Genomic DNA, 23,369 nt, shown 5'->3' on the forward strand with positions numbered 1-23,369 from the left:
CCAGCTTGGCACAGAATGGTTGTCCCAGCCTAATAGGCCAGGTAACTATAACAATAGTTACCATTTTTTAAGTACTTACTATATGTTCACTTTACTTGAATCATCTCATTTAGTCCTCACAACCCTAATAAGTTTAAAGTCAAGAAAGTCAAGACATTGAGAAGTTGAATCTGTTCAAGGTCAAGCAGGATTTAAGTGGTAGAGCTTAGATTTAAACCCAAGTCTGTCTTCATTCTTAACCACTGCTCTACACAGCTTTTTATCTGAGCCTCAGGGTAGTTATGACTTGCCCAAAGCCACTTAGCTCATAAATGGCAGACCTGGGATTTCAGTATAGGCCTATGTGTTTACCAAACCTACACATTTTACACTCTACGCTCATTTAAGTAGGTGAGGATTGCAGGAGGCTAGAGTACATCTCCAGTGGGAGAGTCACAGAAAACATTTCAAATACTTCATAACCTTGCCTTCCAGGGACTCAATTGTATAAGGTCTCAAGGTAAACCGAGACTCCACCTCTCACCGTTTGTGAGCAGTCTATATCCCAGGGAACTCAAAGAGAGCCAGAAGTCATTTGACACTGAACTTTATTTGTTCTGACCATCTGATATACTGTCTACCCTGCTAGGAAACAGAGACAATGCTGTCTGCAAAAGGCCAGAGACATGCCAAAATAAACACTGTGACCAGATCTCAAGAACAGCCCTGGAGGACAGAGTCTGTGGCGGCTAGTCAACTGCCCAATCGGGTCCCCTCTCTTCTCAGCTCTGAATGGGTGCTGATTCTTCAAATGGCTGTCAGAGCTGCCCTCTGGAGACCAGTAACTAACTTTGGTGTCCAAAGTCTTGATTACAGAGAACTGTATGTTACCCAGTTGTCAATGAGAATCCACTTCTCTTTACTGGCCATGACCAAAAAATGGGAGTCAGGTGGTGGGGTGGTCCAGAGATAGAAACTAACTTGAGAATTTCCAGTAAACATCAAGCAAGGGCTTGTCCAACTGATTGTACCAGAGAAGCCCTACAAGGCATGACAGGAGATGCCCCAGAAACATTTCCTAGGAGCTATTTGTGCTATATAAACAGTGCCAAGTAAGTAAGGGCTTGCTTCCCAGAGACCTCTTGCAACCTACTTGAGCTTCTTCCTTAATTCAGACCCCATGGGGCTGCTGCTCCCCAAATCTAGTAAGGTGAAAGGGTTTCCCACCATCAACTCCCTTCTCTCCCTTCTCTCTAGTTTCTGTAAGGAGGCTCCAAGGAGTGCTCATGAGTGTGTGAGGCCTGAGAGAGGAGAAGACTGCCTAGGGTATCCAGTCTTCTCTGTTATTCCAGCTCTAGCCACGTGGGGGCCCCTGGCTCCAGAGAATCGGGCACCCAGCTCTGGCTTTGCTCCCAGGGAAGGCTGGAGAGTTGGGAAACCCTTGCCCAGAAGGCCTGGGGCAGCTCCGTTTCACCAGCACCTGAGGGCGGGCGAGTGCACCACGAAAGTCTCAGGTTTCAGGGGGATGGCAGTTGCCTGTCTAAAGGCTTCTCTGTTCCTTGGAATTGTACAGAATGTCTCTTGTGGCTTTTCCTCCTCCCTCCTTTTTTCCTGTTGACTCTCCCCATCCGGCCCTCTGAATCACCAGACTCCACAGGAAAGCAGCAGATGTTGACTTTACTTCGTTCAAGCCAACGTCAGCTCTCTCCTGTGGAGTGGGGAGAAGGCAGGAAGGTGAGAGGTGGGAAATGGAGGAAGATAACCCTCGTCCTTTCCAAATTGTGAGGGAGGATGTAGAGGGAAACTGAAAGAAGTCAGGGACCTAGGCAAAAAATTCTTAATTCCTGGGGATGGGGAAAAAAGGACCCTACACTAAGGTCCCAGTGTTGGCTCTGGAACCAGGATGGTAAGGAGGGAAGCACAGGGTGGGAGTGTTTAGTGCCAGCCCTTCTCGTCTGAGGTAAGGCCTCATCCCTTGCCAGCAGCATCCTCATGACTCAAAGGTCAAGTCAGGCTGCAGGTCTGGGGAGATCGTCCAGAGGCTTCTTCCTGTCCCATCTGAGCCCCCAAACCTCTGCTGTTATGCAAGTCTTTTGGAGAAGCTGCCAGGGAGGACTTTCTAGGGCTTTATTCTACATTCATTGCTCCAATTTCTCTTCTCTTTTTTCTTCCTCAGGGATTTTCTTACGGGCAAAGAAGCCAAGCTGTAGGGAAAGAGATAAGAGTCTTCACCAAATGCCCTGCCTGGGGACCCGGCCAACAGCCCTCAGATGTATCTGAAGTCTTCAATTTTGTTCTGCTTCCAAAACTGAGATTCAAATTTATTTTATTTGGCTTAGTTTAATTCAACCAACGTTTGTGGAGGAGAGTGAAGGAGATCTGGGCATGACACCCACAGCCTGCTTAGCTGCCCAGCACAAATCCGGTTCTCCCGGCTATAATCAAGGATTCCTTAATTTGTGAGCACCATGCCCCGTACTCCCCACGACAGCAGTGCTTACCTTCCAAAGGCAGAAGACAAGGAGAGCAAGCAGAAGCAGCCCTCCCAGGACACTGCCAATGAGGATCCACAGGGAGATGAGGACAGGGCGGGACTGAATTACCTCCAGGAGGCTCTGCATAGGAAGGAGAGTTGTTTTTTATTTGCACCGTTTTGCCCAGCTAGCCTCACCCAACATTGTAGCAAAGCCAGCCGCAAAATAGAAGACTAAAAGGAAAGAGACTGAGGTAGGAATGGAGGCAGTGGGACCCCACCATTCTGATTTATCACTTCTGACTCCCTGACTGCTGCCAAATGAAGACACCTCTGTTCTGAAAAATCTCACAGGTGCCCTTAGGCCACTGCCACTCTTACTAGTTCCACAGTTCTCAGACTCAGTCTCCAGCCCCACCTCACTCCAACGGGAGGCTTCAGTCAGCTGTAGGACACTGCCCTCCTCAGTTCCCAGCTCGAAGGTGCTGACCACTGTCAGAGACTTGAATTTGGCCTGTGAATGGAAAGACATTTAAAGTGAGCCATCATCTGAACTGGGAGATTGGGATTGATTAATATATGTATAAAAAGGATAACTAATAAGAATCTGCTGTATAAAAAAATAAATAAAATTCAAAAAAAATTAAAAAAAAATAAAGTGAGCCATCATCAGGTGGTGATAAGGCTCTCAGAACCCTAATGGCAAAGATGAGGCTGAGGGGCACAACTTCCAGGATGTTCAAAACCAGAGGAAAAGGTTGGAGACTGATGGGGAAAGAAAAGAAGGGTAACAGATGGAAAGCCTATGGCCCTTCATATACTCTGTTTGCTCTACCTGAAATGCATTCAACTCCTCTTTCTTTGGCTAACTCCTACCCTTCCTTTAGATGTCATCCCCTCTGGGAAGTAGGAAAGTGTTCCCTCCTAACCCCCATCACCCTGGATCAGGTTATAATATTGTTTACTTCTCTGTCTTTCACCTCTGAACTATAAGATCCTTGAGGTCAAGGGTTGTGTGTTAGTAATTTATGTTTCCCTAGTTTCTCAAGAAATCTTTGTTAAAAGAATAAATAAATGAATGAAAAAAGGATACCAAAGAGAGATAAGGAGAGAACCAGAGTTAGGGAAGGATGGCCTGTCAGACTTAACTTCCCTGAAAGATGCCTACATCCCAGGGATCTTGTGTAATTCAAAGTATACGGAACATGGGAAAGCACAATATAAACCCCTAGTACTAAACAGCTGTTATAATTAAGAGGTCATTTCCCTGCTCAGGAACTCACATGACTCCTGACTGCCTGTCATATTAGGTTCTATTTCATCTTCCTGGCTTTAAAGATCTTTGATAATCTAGATCTCTTTCACTATACAATATCACTTCCCACTACCCTCCATGCTTACCCTGCATGTAATATCAACTATTTACTCATTCATTTAATAAAAATGTATTAAATCACTACAATGAGTTAGGCATGGTGCTAAATGTTGGGGATATTCTCCTCAGTGTCTACCTAATAGAGGGCTTTTTATATAGCAGGCATTTGATGGGTTGATTGAATTTAGGTATCCTATAAATGTTGGTTGGGGCTTCCCTGGTGGCGCAGTGGTTGAGAGTCCACCTGCCGATGCAGGGGACACGGGTTCGTGCCCCAGTCCGGGAAGATCCCACATGCCGCGGAGCAGCCGGGCCCGTGAGCCATGGCCGCTGAGCCTGCGCGTCCGGAGCCTGTGCTCAGCAACGGGAGAGGCCACAACAGAGAGAGGCCCGCATAATGTCGGTTGATTATTGATATAACACTAAGAGATGATAAATGGAAGAAAATACAAGAATAGTAACTAGCTTCTAGTGAGTTCATCTCATTATTCACTTAGTCTTTACAACAACCCTATCTATGAAGTAGGTCTTTTCTTCCCCATTTTAGAGATGGGGAGAAAGAAACTTAGAAAAATTAAATAACTTTGTGAGTAGGAGGCAAAGCTCGAACTTGAACACGAGTCTGTCTACCGGAAAAGGCTATGCTAAAGTCCCAGATAGGAGCAGCAGGGGAAAGCAGTGGAAAAGGAAAAGTTTACCCTTCGGAAAAATTCATTGTGAACCAGCCTCAGTAGTCCAACAGAGACCTCAGTCCCCTTTGCCAGTCGCCCAAGGTGGCACCTCATGACCTGACACCGGGAGTTGTTCCCATTCTACCAGAAGAGAGAGACACATCAGGACGCTGGGGCGGAAATATCCCTCACTCCCCACTCTACTCTCCAGCCCAAGGCTCCAAACTCTACTGCTCCCCCCCTGCATTCCCACTCTGTACACCTTCTTCACCCTCTTGTGACTCATACCAGCCAGCTTGTGTGCTGAAGCTCCTCTGGACGCACAGGGGGCTCTGGGGGCTCAGTCAGGTTCTGCACTGTGCAGCTTGCCTAGAGGAAGATCCAACTTGAGGGACCCTCTTGATGGTGAGAGGCCGGCCACTCCAGGCTGAGCAGGAGCACACCACCCACACTCTTGTAGTTCTTCCCTGGGTGATCCCTTTCTTTCTTCTCAACGAAGCGACATATGTGAAAGAAAGGCGCCCCCAGGGAGGGAGGAGCCCTGAGAGCAGTGACCCAGGATGCTGGGAGCTGGGTGAGTCCACCAAATCAAGATGGCAGGGTTCCATACGCCCCTAGCCCAGACTCACATTGTTAGTGATGACTTGAGACAGTGACAGGAAGTAATTGCCCCCATGGGCCACAGCTGGAAGGAGGGCTGAGATGATGAGGCCACTGACCACATAGCAGCCAAGGTTCTGAACCTAAAAGGAGGATTGGAAATGGGAAGAGGTGAGAGACAGAGAAAGACTCTTCCTCATCTGTTCCCCTTTACCCTCAATACCACAGAAATCTAAGAGAGACTCCTCCCATCCTTTTCCCAGGAACTCCTCCCCCTCCCTCTGCTTATGCCAAGGTCCCTCCAGCTTCTCACCCTAAGAGTGGTTTTGAATTCAGGGCCAGGGCCCACTGGGAGGGTCCCATATGGGTGAACCTCATAGCGGTGCAGAGTGGACTCACTGCGTGGACACCAAGTCAGGAAGCACATGGTCACAGCCATGACACAGACACAGGGGCACATGATCAGCACACAGACATGGATTCAGGGAAGGTAGGGCCAGCACATGGATAAAGAGATGGGGGTACATAGAGAAGACAGAAATGAGACATGACATAGACTTGGTACAAACTTTATGGCCACACCCCATATCCCATCACACCAGCTCCAACCCCCAGGGCCCAGCAAAGCCCTACAACTAGGATGCATAAGTACTATACCTAAGAAAGAAAGATGCTTAAGAGAAGCTTCAGCATGAGTGGGACTGAGGGCAAAAAGATAGAGCAGCCCTAAGGGTTTGGTGTTTGGGAACACTGAAGCACATGGAGGGAGAGGGGGGAAACATAAAGAGTATGAGTCTGGGGTCAGAATGGGGTCTCAGTGGGGGGCTGAGCCATACCTAGAGAATAGGAGGTGAGGCTCATACTGGATGTAGGCTGAGGTCTGGGCTGTGTTATCATGAAGCGTGCCATTTCTCTCCAGGCTATTGCTGTAGGGTCAGGGGAAGAGGCTCGCATCCCAGCCCTGTCTCAGACACCCCTCTCTAGAGTAAAGGAGTCACGCTGTTTCCACCCCTGCTCCCACCCACACACCACCACCACCACCAAGACCCAACAGGAGAGGCCTGGGAGGAAATGCCCATTGTTCTCACCTGGTGGCAGTCAGACTCACAAGGACCTGGCTCAGGAGGAAGGAGCAGCTAAACTCAAACTCTAGCAGAAAGGTCACCTGGGGGAGAGGGACATGGTAGATTTCTCCTCATGGGACAATACAGAGGAACAGGAGCCCTTGTGTGCCTCCTTTCCTAAACTCCCAGGCCCTGCAGATTCCAGCCCCTGATCTCTCAGAGGCCCTTTCTCATCCTGGGCCCCAGCTCACCTTGGCTCCAGCCTGGAAGACAGGATGCCCCACGCTGCAGAGGCGGGCATGAGGGGAAGGGGCTGCACACTCCACCTTCACTGGGCCGTCCCCCTGAGAGCAGAGGAAGCGGGGTGGAGGCTAGGGTGGGGCTGCAACTGCCCTCTTGCCTGCAGCCTCTAAACACAGCAAGCCTTTCCCTAGGGCCCCTCACAGACAATACCCCAACTGTCCTCCTCCCAAATTCCCTCCCCCAAGGGCACCTGAGGAGTAAAACTGGATAGGTGAAGGTTTCTGGAGAAGTTGAGACTCAGGCTAGTGTTGTAGGCATTTTCCTTCCTGTTCTTCAGAGTTGCTGACACCAGCACTTTCCGCCGACCACCTCGAACCACGAATGGATCCTTCCTAGGAGTCGTGGATAAAAGAGAGACCAGAGTTGAAGGAGCGCCAGAAGCCTCACTTCTGTCTTCCTGGGCAAGAAACAACCCTCCATCTCCCTTCAAGTCCCTTCTGATCTGTCTCGGGTCACCCCCATTTGGCCAGTTCATGTCCATCCCACCTGGAGCCTCTGATGTTCATATTAGCTCGAAGTACCAGATCTGTGACACATTCATTGTCAGGGCCACAGTCCTTCGAGAAGGGGACCTAGAGGAGAGAGAAGGGGCTGAGGGCTGAGAGGAAGGTGTGGGAGAAAGGAATGGGATTGAGGGAAAAGTGAAAAGAGTGGGTGCCCAAGTTAGATTTCACTGTGATCTCATGTCTCCTCCCTCCGCTTTCTCTTGAATTCACTGAGAAGGGCAGTGTTGGGACCCAGGGCAGGGCAGGGCTTGGCACTTCTGACCAGCTTTCGTATGGAGGTAGGTGAGCCCTCATCCAGCACAGGCCCTGGCTTTGTGGTGTTGTCCAAAGCAAAGGTCACAGTCAAGGCCACTGGCCGGAGGTAATCTGATGTATCCTAAGAGAAACCAGAGTCAAGGATCATGGGGAGCCAGGATTAGGGATACGACCCAGGAATCCTAGCAGAATGTGATAATTATGGTGATATTTACTGAGCACTTTCTGTGCGCTGGGCACTGTCCTAAGGTTTTATCAATACTATTACATTTAATTCTAAGACAGCTAACTCCTAACTCCTATTTTGTAGTTGTTATTATCATCCCCCCTTTTCAGGCAAGGAAACTAAGGTTTGCAGGTTACATGAGTTCCCAGAATTCACAGGTGGTAAACGGCAGAGCAGGATTCAAACCCAGATCAGCCTGACTCCACAGTCTGATCTTTCTCACTTTGCTGACTCTGGCTTTCTTGCCGATCCAGCAGAACGTCCTCCCTCTGATCCAGCCTTCTTCTCACTCCCAGGCCCTGATGCAAAGCAGTTCCTGCCCCCTCCTCACCAGCACATGGAAGTGCAGCGGCTCACAAGTGATAGTCCCCACACTGAGCCGGAGCCGCCGAGGGGACAGCCTCTGGCCAGAGCCGTCAAACGCTGCACGGGCCCCAGCTGTCCACTCATCCAGCGATGCTGTGAACCGCACATCTGAATGGGGCAGGCAAGAGTGTAGGTGGAGCGGGGTCCCAAGACCATGGCAGGCAAGGGGTTGAGAGCTGCCTAGCATGCACTCGAGTCACTCACGGAATTGGCGATCCCAGCGACCGGGAGTGCGGGAGGTCACTTGGAAGCAAAGGGCTGCGGATAGGCAGGCTGCCTCCTGGCTGCGTCGCTTGCAGTCCCTCTGAACCACACTGATGGCCGGCGGGGTCACATCCAGTGAAGGGGCCAGGTGGACAATGGGCCGGGAGCTGGGAACAGGGTGGGAAAGAAAGTCTAGCAGAGGGAAGAAAACCCTTTGAGAAAGGCAGTCCCCAGTGTCTGCCTCCCTGAGGTCAAAGGAAAGAATAAGGAGCTAGGGGACACATGTGTCCGCCTCCCCTGAACCTTCTGACAGAAGTAAGATAACAGCTAACATTTTTTTAAATTAATTTATTTTTATTTTTGGCTGCCTGGGTCTTCACTGCTGCGTGTGGCCTTTCTCTCTAGCTGCGGCGAGCAGGGACTACTCTTGGCCTTGGTGCATGGGCTTCTCATTGCGGTGGCCTCTCCCATTGCGGAGCATGGGTTCTAGGTGTGTGGGTTTCGGTAGTTGTGGTACGCGGGCTCAGTAGTTGTGGTGCATGGGCTTAGTTGCTCCGCGGCATGTGGGATCCTCCTGTACCAGGGATCGAACCCTTGTCCCCTGCATTGGCAGGCGGATTCTTAACCACTGCACCACCAGGCAAGTCCCAATAGCTAACATTTAATCAGCACTTGCCGTGTGCTAGGCACTGTGTTTAGATCTTTTCACAGATTATAGCGTTTAATCCTCACAACAAACCTCTAAGGCAGGTACGATTATTATTCCCATTTTATAAACTAGGAAACGGAGGCACAGAGTAAGTTGATCAAGAAAGCCAAATGTAACTTTGTGATTCCAAAGCCCTTGCTTTTAACAGCTATGCCATGCTGTCTACTGCTACCTGAGCTGGGGCCACTCACCTGAGCAGGATGGCTGCCCCTTGGGCACCCACAGCAACATCTACCAGGTCATCTCCATCCAGATCTAACCGGCCATCCACACTTCGGCCAAAGTAGCTGAGGGCCTGTGGCATGGAGACAGCAGCAATCCGCTGAGAGGGAGAGAGGAGACACTGAGCAGAGACTCACACAACTGGTTTCCCAGGCCTCCCACCTGGCTTTTTCTAATTCTCCCCTCAGGCATGAGGAGGAATGAGAGAAACTTGCCTGTGTTCAGGAGTCTCTAGTATACAGCAACATGTTTCCTACCCCACCGCCTCACCTTTTTGACTACTGATAAAAAAGGCACTTGTTCAGTTTGGGTCTCAAGCCCAGGGGAGCAATGATAACCAAAGGGTGCACCTCCTTTCCCCTTCCTCCCACCATGCCCCTGCCTCGTCGGGGCACTCCTGACCTGGGCAGGACAGGGCTTGACTCCACTCTGGGTCCCGTGATAGAGGTACAGTGCTCCACGGTGCCCATCCTCCAGGGGCGCTCCCATAGCCACATCAGCAAAACCATCTTGGTTCAGATCAGGAAGGGCAGCCATGGCAAAGCCAAACCGAGCATCCTGCGGGGGTTCTGGCTGAAGTGTTCCCTGGAGTGTCAGCAAGGACTGCTGGTGGAGGTGAGGAGAAGGCAGAAGATGCTGATTTGACAGTCCCAACCTCTCAGCCAGCCCTCAAATGTGTGTGCCTTCCCTCACTCCCTTTGCCCCCCACAGACAAGTTCTAGGGTATCCCAGCAAGTCTCACCTGGCCCACCAGATACACATAAACACGTCCTGTCTCCTTGTTCTGGGGCCCCAGGAACATGGGGGCAGCCACAAGCAAGACGTCAGTTGTTCCATCCCCATCCGTATCCAATGGGCAGAGCTCACTGCCAAAGTACGAGCCAATCTGGAGAGCAGTGGGTAGTGGTGACCCCAGAGGGAAGGGAAGGCAAGATTATGGACAAGTGGGAAGCACCTGCCAATCTGGTCCTCACATCCCTGACAGACTCTGCCAACCAGAACTCAACACAGACTTTTAAGGCCCCTCTCTTGTCCCTTCACTCTCTTCCCCCCACAGCTTGAAGGTCCCTCAGGAGCCAAGGGTCTCACCCTCCCTTGGATGCCCTACCTGCTCCCCGTGGAGGCTCTGGGCGACCCTCACAGCCCCATCTTTCTTAAGCTGGAAGGCGATGACCTTTCCTCGATGTCTAAACCGAGGAGCTCCTGAGAGAAAGAGGCGGCGTCCACCCCGCAAAAGCATGGAGGAAACTGAGTAACCTAGAAGTGGACAAGGAATCGGGGGTGAAAGGGAAAGAATATGGGGTCAGAGTAGGAGGTTTCCCTAAAGGCACAGAAGGGGGTCCCAAAGGAAGGTAGCAGGAGATCAGTGAGAAACTGCATGAGTTAAGAGTGAGTACCTTATACCCTCCATCCCACCCCCCCACTGAGGAAGCATTTTTTTTTCCCCCTCCACCGTCTAATCCTTTGCAGCTCTCTGCTACTCACCCAGGTAGGCTGCATGGTTCTGCAACGCAGGGGGGAACTCATCTTCCAGGGCCGTCCGTGGCGGGAAGAGGCGGCGACCTTCTTCAAGCCATAACACTGAGCCCCCCCAGTCATAAGCCCCTACCATCCCGAAGAGAATCCCATCCTGTAGGGCAGAACCAGATGGGGTCGCTGAAAAGACAGTGGGGAATAAGAAGAAAAAGCTCTCCAGGAGTGAGAGGGTCACTGAGGGCATGCTGGGGTCAGTTGGTGAGGTATAGGAAGGTCAGCATGGACATTGGTTAAAGGAGGAATCCAGAAGAGCCCTGGGGTTGAAGCTGTCTGAGTTAGAGGCTGGAAGGAGTCAGATGTTGAGAGGGGTCAGAGTCTGTCCAACCTTTAGCCGATGAGTAGAGAAACCAATCTGAGACATTTCCAGCCCAAAGGAGCTTTCATTTTCTCCGTGGGACCCTTGAGTGTGAGAAAACATCATAAGGCAATATAAGGGAAGACGGTTTCCCCTTTGACCTTCTGAACTTATTCCAGAAGCCCACCTATACCCCAGAATTCCCCCTACCCTGTCTTCTGTTTCTCCAGGGTAATCATTACCCTCAAGGCCAAAAATCCGGTCCCCTAATGCATCCACAATGTCAGTCAGTGCTGCTTCATCTGTGACATTGAAGAAGAATCTCTCGTCTGGATCACTGGCAATAGCTCTGATTTCCCGCAGGAAAGCGCTGGGGTCTCGCTGCCGCCGGAGGTAGTGACCAAGGACCTGGGGTCAGGAGATAAAGGTGGGGTCTGCTAGCTGTGTGCTGTGAGATGGTAAAGCTGTACAGGACACAGCCAACTAAAGAGAAGAAAGGGAATACGGCTGATGTCTGGGAAGTGGTCAATGCCCGTTTTCCTTAAGTTCCCAGTCCTCAGTGTCACCCTCCCCAATCCCTTCTATCATTCCAGATCCAGAGCTGTTCTCACCGCAATCCCATAGCGTGTCACTCTGCCAGCTTCGCAGGCCTTTAGTGCTGTAGGAAGTTCCTCTCCATCATGTGACTCTCCATCAGTGACAACCACCAGTAGCCTGGCAGCCTCTGGTCGGCCCCCATGGGACTGACTGAATCCTTCTGTGCTGAGAAGAGAGAGAAAGGAGTGAGGTGTGATCAGATGTGTGCAGATAGATACACATACACACAGTACTTAACACTGTCGGCAGTTCACCGACGCCAGGCCTCCTGCCTTTTAGCCCATCTCCCCAACTGTCTAGCGTAGAGACTGGCATACAGTAAGAGCTCAAATGTCTGAATGTCATAGAACATATAGAGCAGCATATCATCAATGCAAGTAAGTATAAAATCCATTCACTCATAGATTCATTCAGCAAATATTGTATTTAGGAGGACAAATATTAAGGGAACATAGAATAAAGGAGAATGGTCAGGTCAGAGGAGTCTTCCCAGAGATGAGTTTTGTCACATTTGGAAAATGGGCTAGGACATGAGTGGTGGAAAACCCGAGGGCCAAGAGCAAAGTGGGAGTGGAGGTATATAGACAGACAGAATTCTGTCTGCAGAGATAAATAAAGCAGAAGCATGGAGAGACACAGACACAGACAATTTGTAGAAATGCAATGAGTGCGATGACAGCCAATTTAGCCTTCCCCCACCTACATTAGCGTGCAAAAAAAAAATAAGCTGGCAAGACATCTTGGGATGTACACACTGCACTCCAAAGCCTCCCCTAACCCTTCTGGCTTCCCACACCCCCCTTCCCAGTGCCTCACCAGGCCATCATTATTGCTTGAGCAGTCTTTGTTTCTCGTCCCTCCCGCCGGCTCAGGTTCCTTGCTGCTCTCACCACTTCTTCTTTGGTTCGGAAATCTCCCAGGGACCACTCGTGTACAGAGCTCTCCCCATACTGTACCAGTCCCACCTGAGAATAAAGTGTGCACTCTAATGGAGTGTGTGTATGGGGGTGGGGGGTGGAGAAGGTATGCGAGGGAGGGGAGACAAGCACCTGGATACTACTGAAGATGCTACCTACATTTATCTCCTCTCTCCCTGTCTCTCCCCCTCCAAGCCCATCCATGTTGCCTTCTCTTACCTGTATCTGCTCCGGGTCAATAAATAATCTCCCTACTAGTCTTCGCAGGAAGGTCTGAACTTCAGACCAGGGGTAGATGCTGTTGGAGCCATCCAACACAATGACGACATCCATGTATGTGGGACAGCCTAGGAGGAGGGGTATGGTGATGGGGAACAGAGGGGTAAAGGACATTGGGCATGGGGACAACAAGGGAAGAGGTCACAGGAGGGCACACTTAATTCAAACATTTATTAGGCACTTTTACATATAAGGAAGATAGTGTGCCAGGTCCTGGGTAAATATAAAAATGAATAAAAGAGAAGATGGGCATATATACAATTGACTAAAAAAACAAAGAAGAAGGAATCAAGCGCTAGTAGAAACATAGCACCACTCTATGATGTGAGAGAAAAAAGGAGGGTCAGTCCTGATGGTGGAGAATCAAAGGAGCCAGGGACTGAGAAGATACTGAAGACTGGAGATGTTTGAGGAGAGGAGACAAAACAGGAAGGCATTTGGGTGGAGAACACTTTAAACAAAAAGAGATGGAGGTATAAAAATAGATGACACATAGGAGAATGGTGAGGTGAAGGCTATAGCCAAGGTGCAGGGTATGAAGGGATATAGTGAGAGCTGAGTTTTTGAAGTTGATTAAATCAGTTCATGGAGTCTTGACGACCTGGTAAAGAGTCTGAATTCTCATCTGTTAGGAAACATGGAGCTTTTGTGGACATGTTACGTAGCAGTGAGGATAAGCCATGCAGTTCCCCTGTCAAGCATCATACCCTGTGGCCCCATCTTTTTCCCACCCTGCACCCCGTTCTAGGGACTGAGTCCTCAGGCCCTTCTCCTGGCTCACGTTGTACAGTGGGTGCCAGGCTTCCCTGGGGCCGGAACGAAGCATCTACACGGGCACATATCCCAGAACTGAAGACAGATGAGCCACAAGCACGAGACCAGAGAGGGGCACAAGCCTGGGGATGGGTAGAGGAAAGAGTTACTCCCAGGCTTGGGAGGGCACCCTCAGAACATGCTCTTTGTCAAAAGAGGCATTGAGACCACTCCCCAAGACCCCCCTCCTTGCTTTCTAGGGTTTTTAACTCCTTGACCCCTCCACATAGACCAGTTTCCCTTATCATACCACCCTTTTCTCTACCACAAACCGTCAGATACCCCGCCACCACCCTTTCCTCAGCTTACCATGAATCCCCCATCACCAACTGTCTCCAGTAGAGACATCCCCAGGTGCATATTCACAGCAGGACGAGATGAATTTCCCAGTGGATAGTCACCTGGTTGGAGTGGAGTGGAAGAGCATGAGATCATGGGGTCACAGATGGGGTGACTGAGTTCAGGATGATTTTGGAAGAGGATGAGAAGAGGTCCGGATCAAGTCAGGAAGAGGAGTACGTGGGATATGGAGGTAAAGAAGTAAGGTGTGATATCACTCATATGTGGAGTCTAATTTTTTTTAATGTTATCTATGAACTTATTTACAAAACAGAAACAGACTCACAGATTTTGAAAACAAACTTATGGCTACCAAAGGGGAAACATGGAGCGGGGAGGGATAAATTAGGAGCTTGGGATTAACATAGACACCCTACTATATATAAAATAGATAATCAACAAGGACCTACTGTATAGCACAGGGAACTCTACTCAGTATTCTATAATAACCTATATGGGAAAAGAATCTGAAAAAGAATGAATATATGTATATGTATAACTAAATCACTTTGCTGTACACCTGAAACTAACACAACATTGTAAATCAACTATGCTCCAAAAAACTTAAAAACAAAAAAAAAGTGACGTGTAAGGGGTCAAAGCTACTAGTGTATCAAGGTTAGGGGTTAGGAGTGGAAGAGTGAGGAGTCTTCTTACCCAAGTGGCCCTTGGCACATGGGGCATTGTGGGAGCCCCCTACAGGGCAGCGATAAACATCCCCCCTTCGGTCGCCTGAAGGCCCATCCCAGGGCGCACCCACCAACATCCTGGGAGGAGGAAATGAATACAAGCATAGCGTAAATATGACACTTGAGATAGGCCAGAGGGAAAGGGCATGGTGACGGCAAGTCTAGAGCCCCAGCCATTTCCAAAGAACCAGATTAGTTTGTATTTCCATCTACCTTGCCTCCCCTTTAACAGCTCTATCACAGTCCCAATCCCACGGCCCCCTGGTTTCCTCCTCACCATCGGCGTCCACCCCCAACATGTTGTAAGACACTGTATCCAAATTCAGCCTCCGGTGGCCCTGGAAATAGGCGTGGGTGATGCACGTCCAGGTTAAAGGGGGAGCAGAGACCTGGGGGGCCAGGATCATAAGGTTAGCAGGAATCAGCCAGAGAACCTAATGAATGCCCAGAGGTACAACCAGAGAGAAACCGTGGAGGGAACTTTTTGATCTCAGCCTATCTCCCTTCTTTTTACTCATAAGCTGCCCTGGACTCTGTGAATGTCATATACTCCAAGCAAGGATGGTTTTCTTCCTGTGTTTGGGTCCAGATGTCTAACCTGTGGCCCTCTGCCATGCTGTTGCACAGATGTATTTCCATTCCTATCCCCCAAATTTCATTTACAGACATGTCTGGAAGGGTCAAGTTCCCCTTTTCTACATCATTCCTCCTACACATCCTCCTCTCCAAGCGTTGAGGGTCAAAAGAGGGAGAAGGCCTTTCTGCAGCCCCAGAACAACTATTCCTTACAAATTCTCCCCAAACCCAGGACCATAGGGAAAACAAGAGGTTAGTGAACACTGCATGTCTGGGTCTCTTCTTCTCTTCCTGTCTCTTCTTGACTCCCAGTATCATTGTTACACTCTCACTCTCTTTCTCCAATGTCTAGGTCTCTGGCTGATTCCAGCCCTGGAAACCTCAGTGGTAATTAACTGGGTGGAGCCACTTGCCTACATCCATGGTTTGCCATACATCCTTTCCAAGGGTCCCATCACTCCCAAAGTTTCTCACGATCTACTTCCTTTGTAATTCATCCCCCCTCCCAACTGCCCCCTGCCTACTTGCATTTCTTCCTTAACTCTCAGCCCACTCTAAAGACCCCCTCAATCATGTTCTTGCTGACTCTTCCCTCCCAACCCCAATCTGTTTAAAATCAGAGCTGGTATTTTAGGAAACGAAGATTACAGGGCACTGATGAGGAAAAATTCCAGGCCTCTTGTCCCTCCCATGGTTCTTTCCCTGTGACTTGTTCCTTCAAGTAACCCCCACTCAGGCCACCCCACCACCACTTTCACCAATGGCTATAGCTCTGTCTCAAACCAAGCTCATTTTCAGGAAAGTGTTTTGTATGTGAGCCTTTTTGCATCCAGGAAACTGGCAAGGCTGTATGACCAGGAACTGTAGCACGTTGGTTAGATAAACCCAGAGTTCTGACCACACAGTTAGTCAGTTATGTCTCAGGAACCCAGAGACCACCAAGGGCAGGGAGAAGTAGGGAGGGGGATAATAGTAATCAGACTAGCCATGTGGAAGTTCACATCATGTTTCTTTTTGGTTGTCTCAGTCTTCCAGGGCTTAGGACAAGGTTTTATTTAATTGGACACAAATATTACACAAGGCACTGGACAGCTTCAGCCCTTGCCAGGCAGTCATATGTGTGGGCAAAAGAATGCAAACCCATGCGGATGTGTACGCACACACCACACACACACACACACACACACACACACACACACACGCGAAACATAGAATCAGTTAACCTCTTAACCTAACTCCCAAAGAATTTTAACCATAAAGATCCCAATGCTAAACAATCCATATATCTTTCGTTCCCACCAGAAACCAAGAAGTTAACCTCCCTCACCTGTCAGGAACATCAGAGGCAAGAACAGGTGGGGGATGAGGGGGAACTCCATGTCTGGATGTTCTCTGTCTGCGTGAGAAGTCCTCTGTGCCTCTGTCCCTCTCCTTCTCTGTTTTCTGTACTTTCCCTCCTATCCTGCCCCCTCCCACTGGCAGCTAAAAATAAAGTTGGAAGGAATGGGAGGAGTAATGGTGGGGAAGTGTGGGGAGCCCCAGACCAAGGAAAGGAGGAATGAGCGATTTTAGTGTATTTCTCTGCCTTGGTGCTGCCCCCTGGAGGCATCATCTCAGTATCCGAAGAACACAATTCTTGACTTTCTGTCCTTTCTTTCTCTTCCTCTTTTTTCTATCCTTTGTTGTTGCCTAGCAATAATGCTTTCCTCAGGTTTGGAATAGAAGGTAGGAGCGGGAGATAGATTCTTTTTACCTCCTAACCTTATTTATCTCAACCTGGAATATGGAAAATGAAAGAGCTGATAACAGTGATATCATTTCCCCACCTACTCAGAGTCCCAACATGTGAAGACACAGCCCACCCACAAACCAAGACTTACCATCTCCATTCCACTTAGTTCTGTTTGTGACTCTTAGCCTATGCTGCCTTATGGCATTATAGTTTTTGGAGGAACTATAAACCATGAACTGGTATGGGGTATGCTTTGTGGAACCAGTATTATTACTTTAACATTAGACCCCCATCTCCTCAGCTAAGCTATAAACTTCTGAAGTTGGGACCATGGAGCCTCTTAGCTTTCTGTATCTCTACCACTTAGTATTATGCCCTACATACTGTAGATGCTCAATAAAAGTCTGTGGGTAATGATGCCAGTGGCTAATCCTATGGAAAACCCAAACCATAGTGACAGAAACAGGGGCCTCAGATGACCAGAACACATGGGACCAGACCAAACATCAATGAGCAAATTGATCTTTAATTTGCTAACCTGGAAGGCTTTGCTATCCATCATGGGCTTGGGCCTCAGCTATTTACACAGAATCACTATACAGTATTTACAACAAGATGCTAAACATAGCATCATTCTGGATAGGCAAAGAAGGGGTATGGAAAGGCTAGAACAAGGCCCTGAAATCAAAGTGTAAGCAGAAACCTGCAGGTGTGAGTGGAGGGAAAGGTAAGGGCAAATCATGAGAAAGCTTGGTGAGGTAGACATGAGAGAGGAAAAGGAAGCATGAAACTACTTCTGGTGCATGTGGGAAGAGTCCACTGGGACATCAAGCCTTCAAAATTAAATCTGGATTTAATTAAATCTCCTTGCTCAATGAAATGGACTCAACACCCCATATTCAACGCCTAGGAATATACCTGACTAGTAATAATCTTAAAACCCATGTCTGAAGGGGAAAATAACAGCCACAAGTCACCTTTGTGAGGAAAAAGAAGAAGGCAGTTAGAACCTTATAGACCATACCTTCTACCTCCCAAACCAAAAAGTAATCCTGCTGATTAAATTCCTATGACAGGGGACTGAGAAGGTACAAAAGAGATACAGAGACAGAATCTTAAATAGACTTAAGAGACAGTAAAAAGAGTCAAGAGAGACACAGACAATGCAATGAAGGAGGAAAAGAACAAAAGCTCCAGCAGATCTGAACATGTGAATCATCCAAGTGACTTCACAAGTCACCTCTCCTCACCTCATCTTCCCCAAAGCTCCTCCCTCTTACTCCCAAATCTCTGGATTTTAGCTTTAACCAAGGAGTGGAGTTAGAATGAGGCCGGTACACGGGGACAATCTAAAATTCCATCTCACCAATTCAGATCCCCTCCTTATCCTGTACCAGAATATCAGGGCTTGAGTCGGAGCCAAGGGCAGATTAGGGTGAGAATAGACAGGATGGAGGACACGAGGCCACAAAGTCCCACAATTCCAGGACCACAGCGCCAGAGGCCTAGTTTGTCCAGTGGAATGAAGAGATCACAGGCATTTCTGACCACATCCAGCAGGAGAGGGGGATGACCTCGAAGGACCCGAGCCAGGAGCAAGACTCGGAGCCGAAGCTTCAGAGCCACCTGAGGCAGACCTCCTCCTGGAGCCCCTGGACCCCCAGGTCCCCCAGTTTCAATTCCTCCTGGGACTCCTCCTCCAGAACCCTTCAGTCGTCGACTACAAGCTGAAGACTCTTGTTCCATCAGTAGGCGAATCTCATAAGCATCACGACTCAAGTTCATGATGAGGGAAAACAGATAGTACCTGGGATACACAGGGGAGAAAGGTCAGTACAGATACATATACCCACTTAGCATATCCAACAGAATATTTAAACTTCTTTCCCCCATAGTGCAAAAGGATTACATATTAGAATACCAGAAGTGAATGTTATCACCCACTATTAGAAATGTCCTTCCACCTTTCTGTAACTAATGAGTTTATGTGTACCTTAAGATTCTGGCTTACAATAATGAGCATCACGAAATATTCCAAGATCAACCTCATATTTCACTTTTCCACTTGGCAACCCATTAGCATACACACATTCAACTTGAACTACAATAATGCAAAATTTTTTAAAACAACACCTTCAGGACTTCCCTGGTGATGCCGTGGTTGAGAATCCGCCTGCCAGTGCAGGGGACACAGGTTCAATCCCTGATCCGGGAAGATCCCACATGCGCGGAGTAACTAAGCCCGTGTGCCACAACTACTGAGCCTGTGCTCTAGAGCCCTCGAGCCACAACTACTGAGCCCACATGCCACAACTACTGAAGCCTGCGCGCCTAGAGCCCGTGTTCTGCAACAAGAGAAGCCACAGCAATGAGAAGCCCGTGAACCGCAATGAAGAGTAGCCCCCACTCGCCCCAACCAGAGAAAATCCCGCACACAGCAATGAAGACCCAACGCAGCCAGAAACAATAAATAAATAAAATAAAATAATAAAATAAATAAATTTATATTAAAAAAAACACCTTCAGTTGTTTCAAAGACTCAAACACATAGACCATTTAAATCCAATACTTTTGTTAAAAGAAAACAAATAAAAAAACGACACCAAGCTTGCCAAATGTGTTAGATTATAAATTCCTTAAGAACAGTCTACGTTTTTTGATTTTTAATCCATTCTGACAACAGTGGTCTGTATTCAATATAACTGTCCTACCTCTAATACATATCCTGAATCCACATCTATTGTACTCCACCACCACAGTCTAAGCTACCATCATATCTTGCTTGAACTACTACTTTAGTCTTTTAACTGGTTTCTCCACTGCCACTCTTGTCCCCCACCCCCAAGAATCTAGTTTCATATAGTAGCTGGCATAAACGTAAATCACATTATACCCTTTCTTAAAACTCTCCATGGTTTCCTTCCTATCACATTTAGAATAAAATACCTTAGACAGGCTTACAGAACTCAACATCTGATCCTGCCTCTCTAATTCCATCTTGTACCATTCTTTCCTTCAATCACTATGCTCCAGCCACACTGGTTTCTTTCTATATTTTGATCCCATTAAGCTTGTTCCTGCTTTAGGACCTTTACACTACCTCATCCCTCAACCTGGAATAATCTCTCTCCAAAATCTTCAAATGGCTGGCTCTTCCTTGCACTTTAGGTCAGAGCTTACATGTCACCTCTTCAGAGAAGACTTCTCTGACCCTCAATTCTAAAGTAGCAAACCATTTACTGTCTATCACATGACCCTATTTTAATTTCCTGCACAGCACTTACCACTCTCTGATGTTTTTCTTATTTATTGTTTCGTTGTCCCCTCCAATTACAATGTAAGCTCCATAGGAGCAGGGATGTTGTTTGTCTTTACCACTGTATCCCTTTGTCTAGACCAGTGCCTAGCACATAGTAAGAGCCGAATAAATTTTTTTTTTCCGAATAAATATTTACTGAATAAAAGTATAAACATGGCATATAAACTCTTCTAGGGAGTTGCTTTTCCATACCACTCCAGCCATGCCTCTGCCCCCACCCTTCATACACCATAAGTCTTGTTATAACTGTAATCACTGAGAAAGATGAAAAGAAAAGAGAGACATAAGTGGAGATGGAAAGATGCTAATATAAAATAACAAAGCAAATCATAGGGAAACAAATAATATGTATAGAGATCATTTTATTCCCAAATCATATTCCTTTCCACCTTCATTACAGCCTGCTCCTTAGTCCAAGCCAACATCATTTCTTGGCCATATTAGGGCATCTTCTCCTCTTTAGCATTACTGCAATCCATTTTCCGCACTACAGCCAGAGGGATCTTCTTTAAATGCAATTTGAATCATGTCACACCCCTACTTAGAACCCATTGTACTTAGGATAAAATTTAAACAAAACTAAATGAAAAAAATCCTACCATTACCGAGAAGTCCTTGCATGAATGATCTGGCCCATGTCTACCTGTCCAGTTTGAACTTATGCCCTTACTCAATACCATCCACCACACTGGCTTTCTTTCTACTGCTCTAATTCCATGAAGTTTTTCTTGGTTCAAAGCCTTAGAATGAGCTATTTTCTGTTTGGAATGGTCTTCTCTGCTACTGTTTGCTTTGTATAACTTCTACTCAGACATCAGGTCTGAAATAAAATTTAATTTTCTCTAAGAGTTCTTCTCTGACCTTTCGATCTAAATTAGCTTCCCCTGTTATGTATCTCATAACACCCTGTACTTCCCACAAATATTTGGTTTGGCGATTATTTGTTTTAATATCTGACTCCCCTACTAGACTAGAAGCTTCATGAGAGCAGGAATCATAGCTCTTTGGCTCTTTGCTTTATTCCCTGGCTCATAGTAAGCAGCTACTAAGTATTTTTAGAATGAATGAATGAACGAGTAAGCAGTGAGGGGCATAAACCTGTGGTATAGACAAAAGCGGAATTAAAGCAATGTAATGAATATCTAGTCTTGTCCAATCTTAGTCATTCATCATGAAAGAGCATCTGTCTTCCATCTGCCCCCATTCATTATTCTCTGATGGTTTAAGATCTAAATGAAGGTTAGAAGCCAAGTGATTAGGATGTGTATATTATGGGAAGGCCCTAAAAGATCATTCTCTCATGAAAGGCAAGCTATGCAGTATGGAGAATATGATAGGTCTTGTAGGATAAAAGGATATCAAACCTGAATGAACGCTGGGCCCACTTCTCCTGATCCACACGGGGAGCAAGTCCAGACTTTCCAGCCCACAGGACATTGTCACAGGCGAAGTACAAGGCTCTATTGAGGTGACTAACAGTGATGCAGAATCTCAGGACAACATCTGATAGGTGCACAGCTCGTTTGGCTGACTCAAGGGCATCTGCTGAGTTACCGAGGCGTAGAACTTGTGGGGATTAGCAAAGAAAAGGAAGGATTTGAAAGTAGAGAGGCAAACAGAGAGCAAGACACAGAAAAAGAGAGAAAGCAAGAGAGTGAAAGTCGAGCAAGTAACAGGAACAATAATGAACAATTTTTTTAAAAAAGAGTAGAAATAGTTCAATTTTTTTTACGTCCAATTTTTATTAATTTGTGTCCCAGTTTAGTTTTCTCAAATTTGCCTCATTCTTTCCAATCCTTCATTACTCTTACACCTGCTCTCTCACCTCAACCGGGAGGCTTGCAGAGGATACGGGTAGAGGCAAATGAGGGAGAATCGGCAGAGAAGGTCAAAAACAAGGAGGGACTAAGGAAGAATAGCTGGGGATGGAGGAAGTGTTGAGGTAATAAAAGGAAAGGCACAATTACTTACGCTTTCTCCCTAGGCTCAGATGACCCTCCAGTTGTCGAATCTGTTTCTGTAACTCAGAACTGGCCCCATGTTTCTGCAGTGCATGGCCAAGAAGGGAGCAAGCATACTGGGCGGCCCTGGAGGAGAGAGAGGAGAGAGAGGTAAGGTAAGGTGGAGACCTCCCTCCTCTCCCCCTCAAAAATGTACTTCAAAAGGCAAGTATGGACTCCCCCTTCCCCTGTTTGAGACCATTCCCTTTCCTCCTCTTCATGGCCATATCTCACTGTTTCTCCTCCAGGCCAGGGGAAGAGACAGGCGTAAGAATAAAAAGGAGCCTAGAAGGGGTTGGGAAGCACTACTTCGAATTCAGGAAATAAGAGATCTGATAATGTAAGGCCTGAAGAGAACAATGAAGGCGGCAGGGGGTCCATCACAAGCGCAACAGTGTGAGCATGTATGTGATATGTGAGGGAGTGGTGGAGAGTTGGAGGACAGGTTATTCTTCAAAATAGGTGAACTAAGAGATTTTCCAGACCCTTGAGATGAATCGAGACTAGAAGGCAAGGCGGAGGCAGAGGAGCTAGCGGGTGACAGTAGGGTGAGGGGACACGGGAACTTCGGAGTGCCTCCTCCGCTCTGGGAAGAGTCCAGGTCGCTATCTGCCACGGGGCGAACGCTCCTCATTCCACCATCGCCCAGTGAGGAAAGTGCTGGTCTTACGTGAACACGCAACCCTGATTGGCCTCCCCGCCGGCCCACTCGTGCCTCAGTTTCCCCATCTTTCCCGCGAGCAGAAACGAACCATGGCCTCACGGCCGGCTCAAATCAGCCCCTCGGTCCGTCCGGGCCCCCGTAGCCCGATCTGACCCTTTATGACCCCCGTAGTGTGAACTGACCTCGCCTCAAGAAGGTCTTCCTCTGCCCGCCCTCCCCCCATTCCTATTTGGGCCGCACCTACACAGCCGCTCCCGGGCCTGGCTCTGAGCGCTGAAGCGGACCCAGGCGTCCATGACAGCGGCAGCCCCGACTCCACAGCTTCGCTCCCGCCCCACTTCCCGCCCCTAGTCACGCCTCCTGGACGACCCAACGGTGCCGCGCGAGGGACAAACATCGTCCGAAAATAAAGGGAGTGGAGCCGGTCCCTGAAGCGGAACTTCAGAACGAGAAGCCCTTGTCTCTGGGCCTACACCTGCGTGTTTTTTGTGCGTGTCTCCGTCGCCTTGTCCTCTAATCAGATGATCTCTGTTTCCCAAGCACACCTCCAGAGGCACATTCTTCTTTAAATATTCTGGACCAAGGGCGGGGCTTGCAGGAGTCCGGGCGTAGCGAGACTGCGCTGCAGTGCTCCCGCCAGGGCCGCTAGGATAGGGTTGC

At 48.2% G+C, this 23,369-nt stretch overlaps 2 protein-coding genes across 4 annotated transcripts; both read right to left on the reverse strand.

The window, feature by feature from the left end:
- Positions 1–569: 569 nt before the first annotated feature.
- On the reverse strand, positions 570–16,373 carry ITGA10 (integrin subunit alpha 10). Of its 2 annotated transcripts, XM_065876428.1 has the most exons (30): positions 16,322–16,373; positions 14,696–14,807; positions 14,387–14,496; positions 13,700–13,791; positions 13,359–13,473; positions 12,518–12,645; positions 12,198–12,346; positions 11,396–11,546; positions 11,027–11,192; positions 10,815–10,888; positions 10,439–10,583; positions 10,062–10,210; positions 9,696–9,839; positions 9,356–9,559; positions 8,923–9,053; positions 8,023–8,189; positions 7,784–7,926; positions 7,234–7,347; positions 6,952–7,037; positions 6,656–6,797; positions 6,414–6,506; positions 6,187–6,263; positions 5,935–6,024; positions 5,412–5,496; positions 5,128–5,241; positions 4,787–4,867; positions 4,526–4,639; positions 2,871–2,966; positions 2,481–2,594; positions 570–2,183 (listed from the first exon to the last, which is right to left on the reverse strand). In XM_065876428.1, exons 1-30 carry the CDS (start codon positions 16,371–16,373, stop codon positions 2,118–2,120), a joined length of 3,504 nt encoding a protein of 1,167 aa, XP_065732500.1. In that variant the 3' UTR covers positions 570–2,117. The 2 variants fall into 2 exon arrangements, with proteins under 2 accessions (XP_065732500.1, XP_065732507.1); XM_065876435.1 differs by lacking the exons at positions 13,359–13,473; positions 13,700–13,791; positions 14,387–14,496; positions 14,696–14,807 and having other exon boundaries at positions 2,118–2,183.
- A 1,754-nt stretch (positions 16,374–18,127) lies between these two features.
- On the reverse strand, positions 18,128–23,005 carry PEX11B (peroxisomal biogenesis factor 11 beta). 2 transcript variants are annotated; one of them, XM_065890959.1, is made up of 4 exons: positions 22,950–23,005; positions 22,017–22,132; positions 21,410–21,611; positions 18,128–18,533 (listed from the first exon to the last, which is right to left on the reverse strand). In XM_065890959.1, exons 1-4 carry the CDS (start codon positions 23,003–23,005, stop codon positions 18,128–18,130), a joined length of 780 nt encoding a protein of 259 aa, XP_065747031.1. The 2 variants fall into 2 exon arrangements, with proteins under 2 accessions (XP_065747031.1, XP_065747041.1); XM_065890969.1 differs by lacking the exon at positions 22,950–23,005 and adding an exon at positions 22,761–22,774.
- Between the last annotated feature and the right edge of the window lie 364 nt (positions 23,006–23,369).

This window comes from Phocoena phocoena, chromosome 1, assembly GCF_963924675.1.
Source record: "Phocoena phocoena chromosome 1, mPhoPho1.1, whole genome shotgun sequence".
NCBI lineage: Eukaryota > Metazoa > Chordata > Mammalia > Artiodactyla > Phocoenidae > Phocoena > Phocoena phocoena.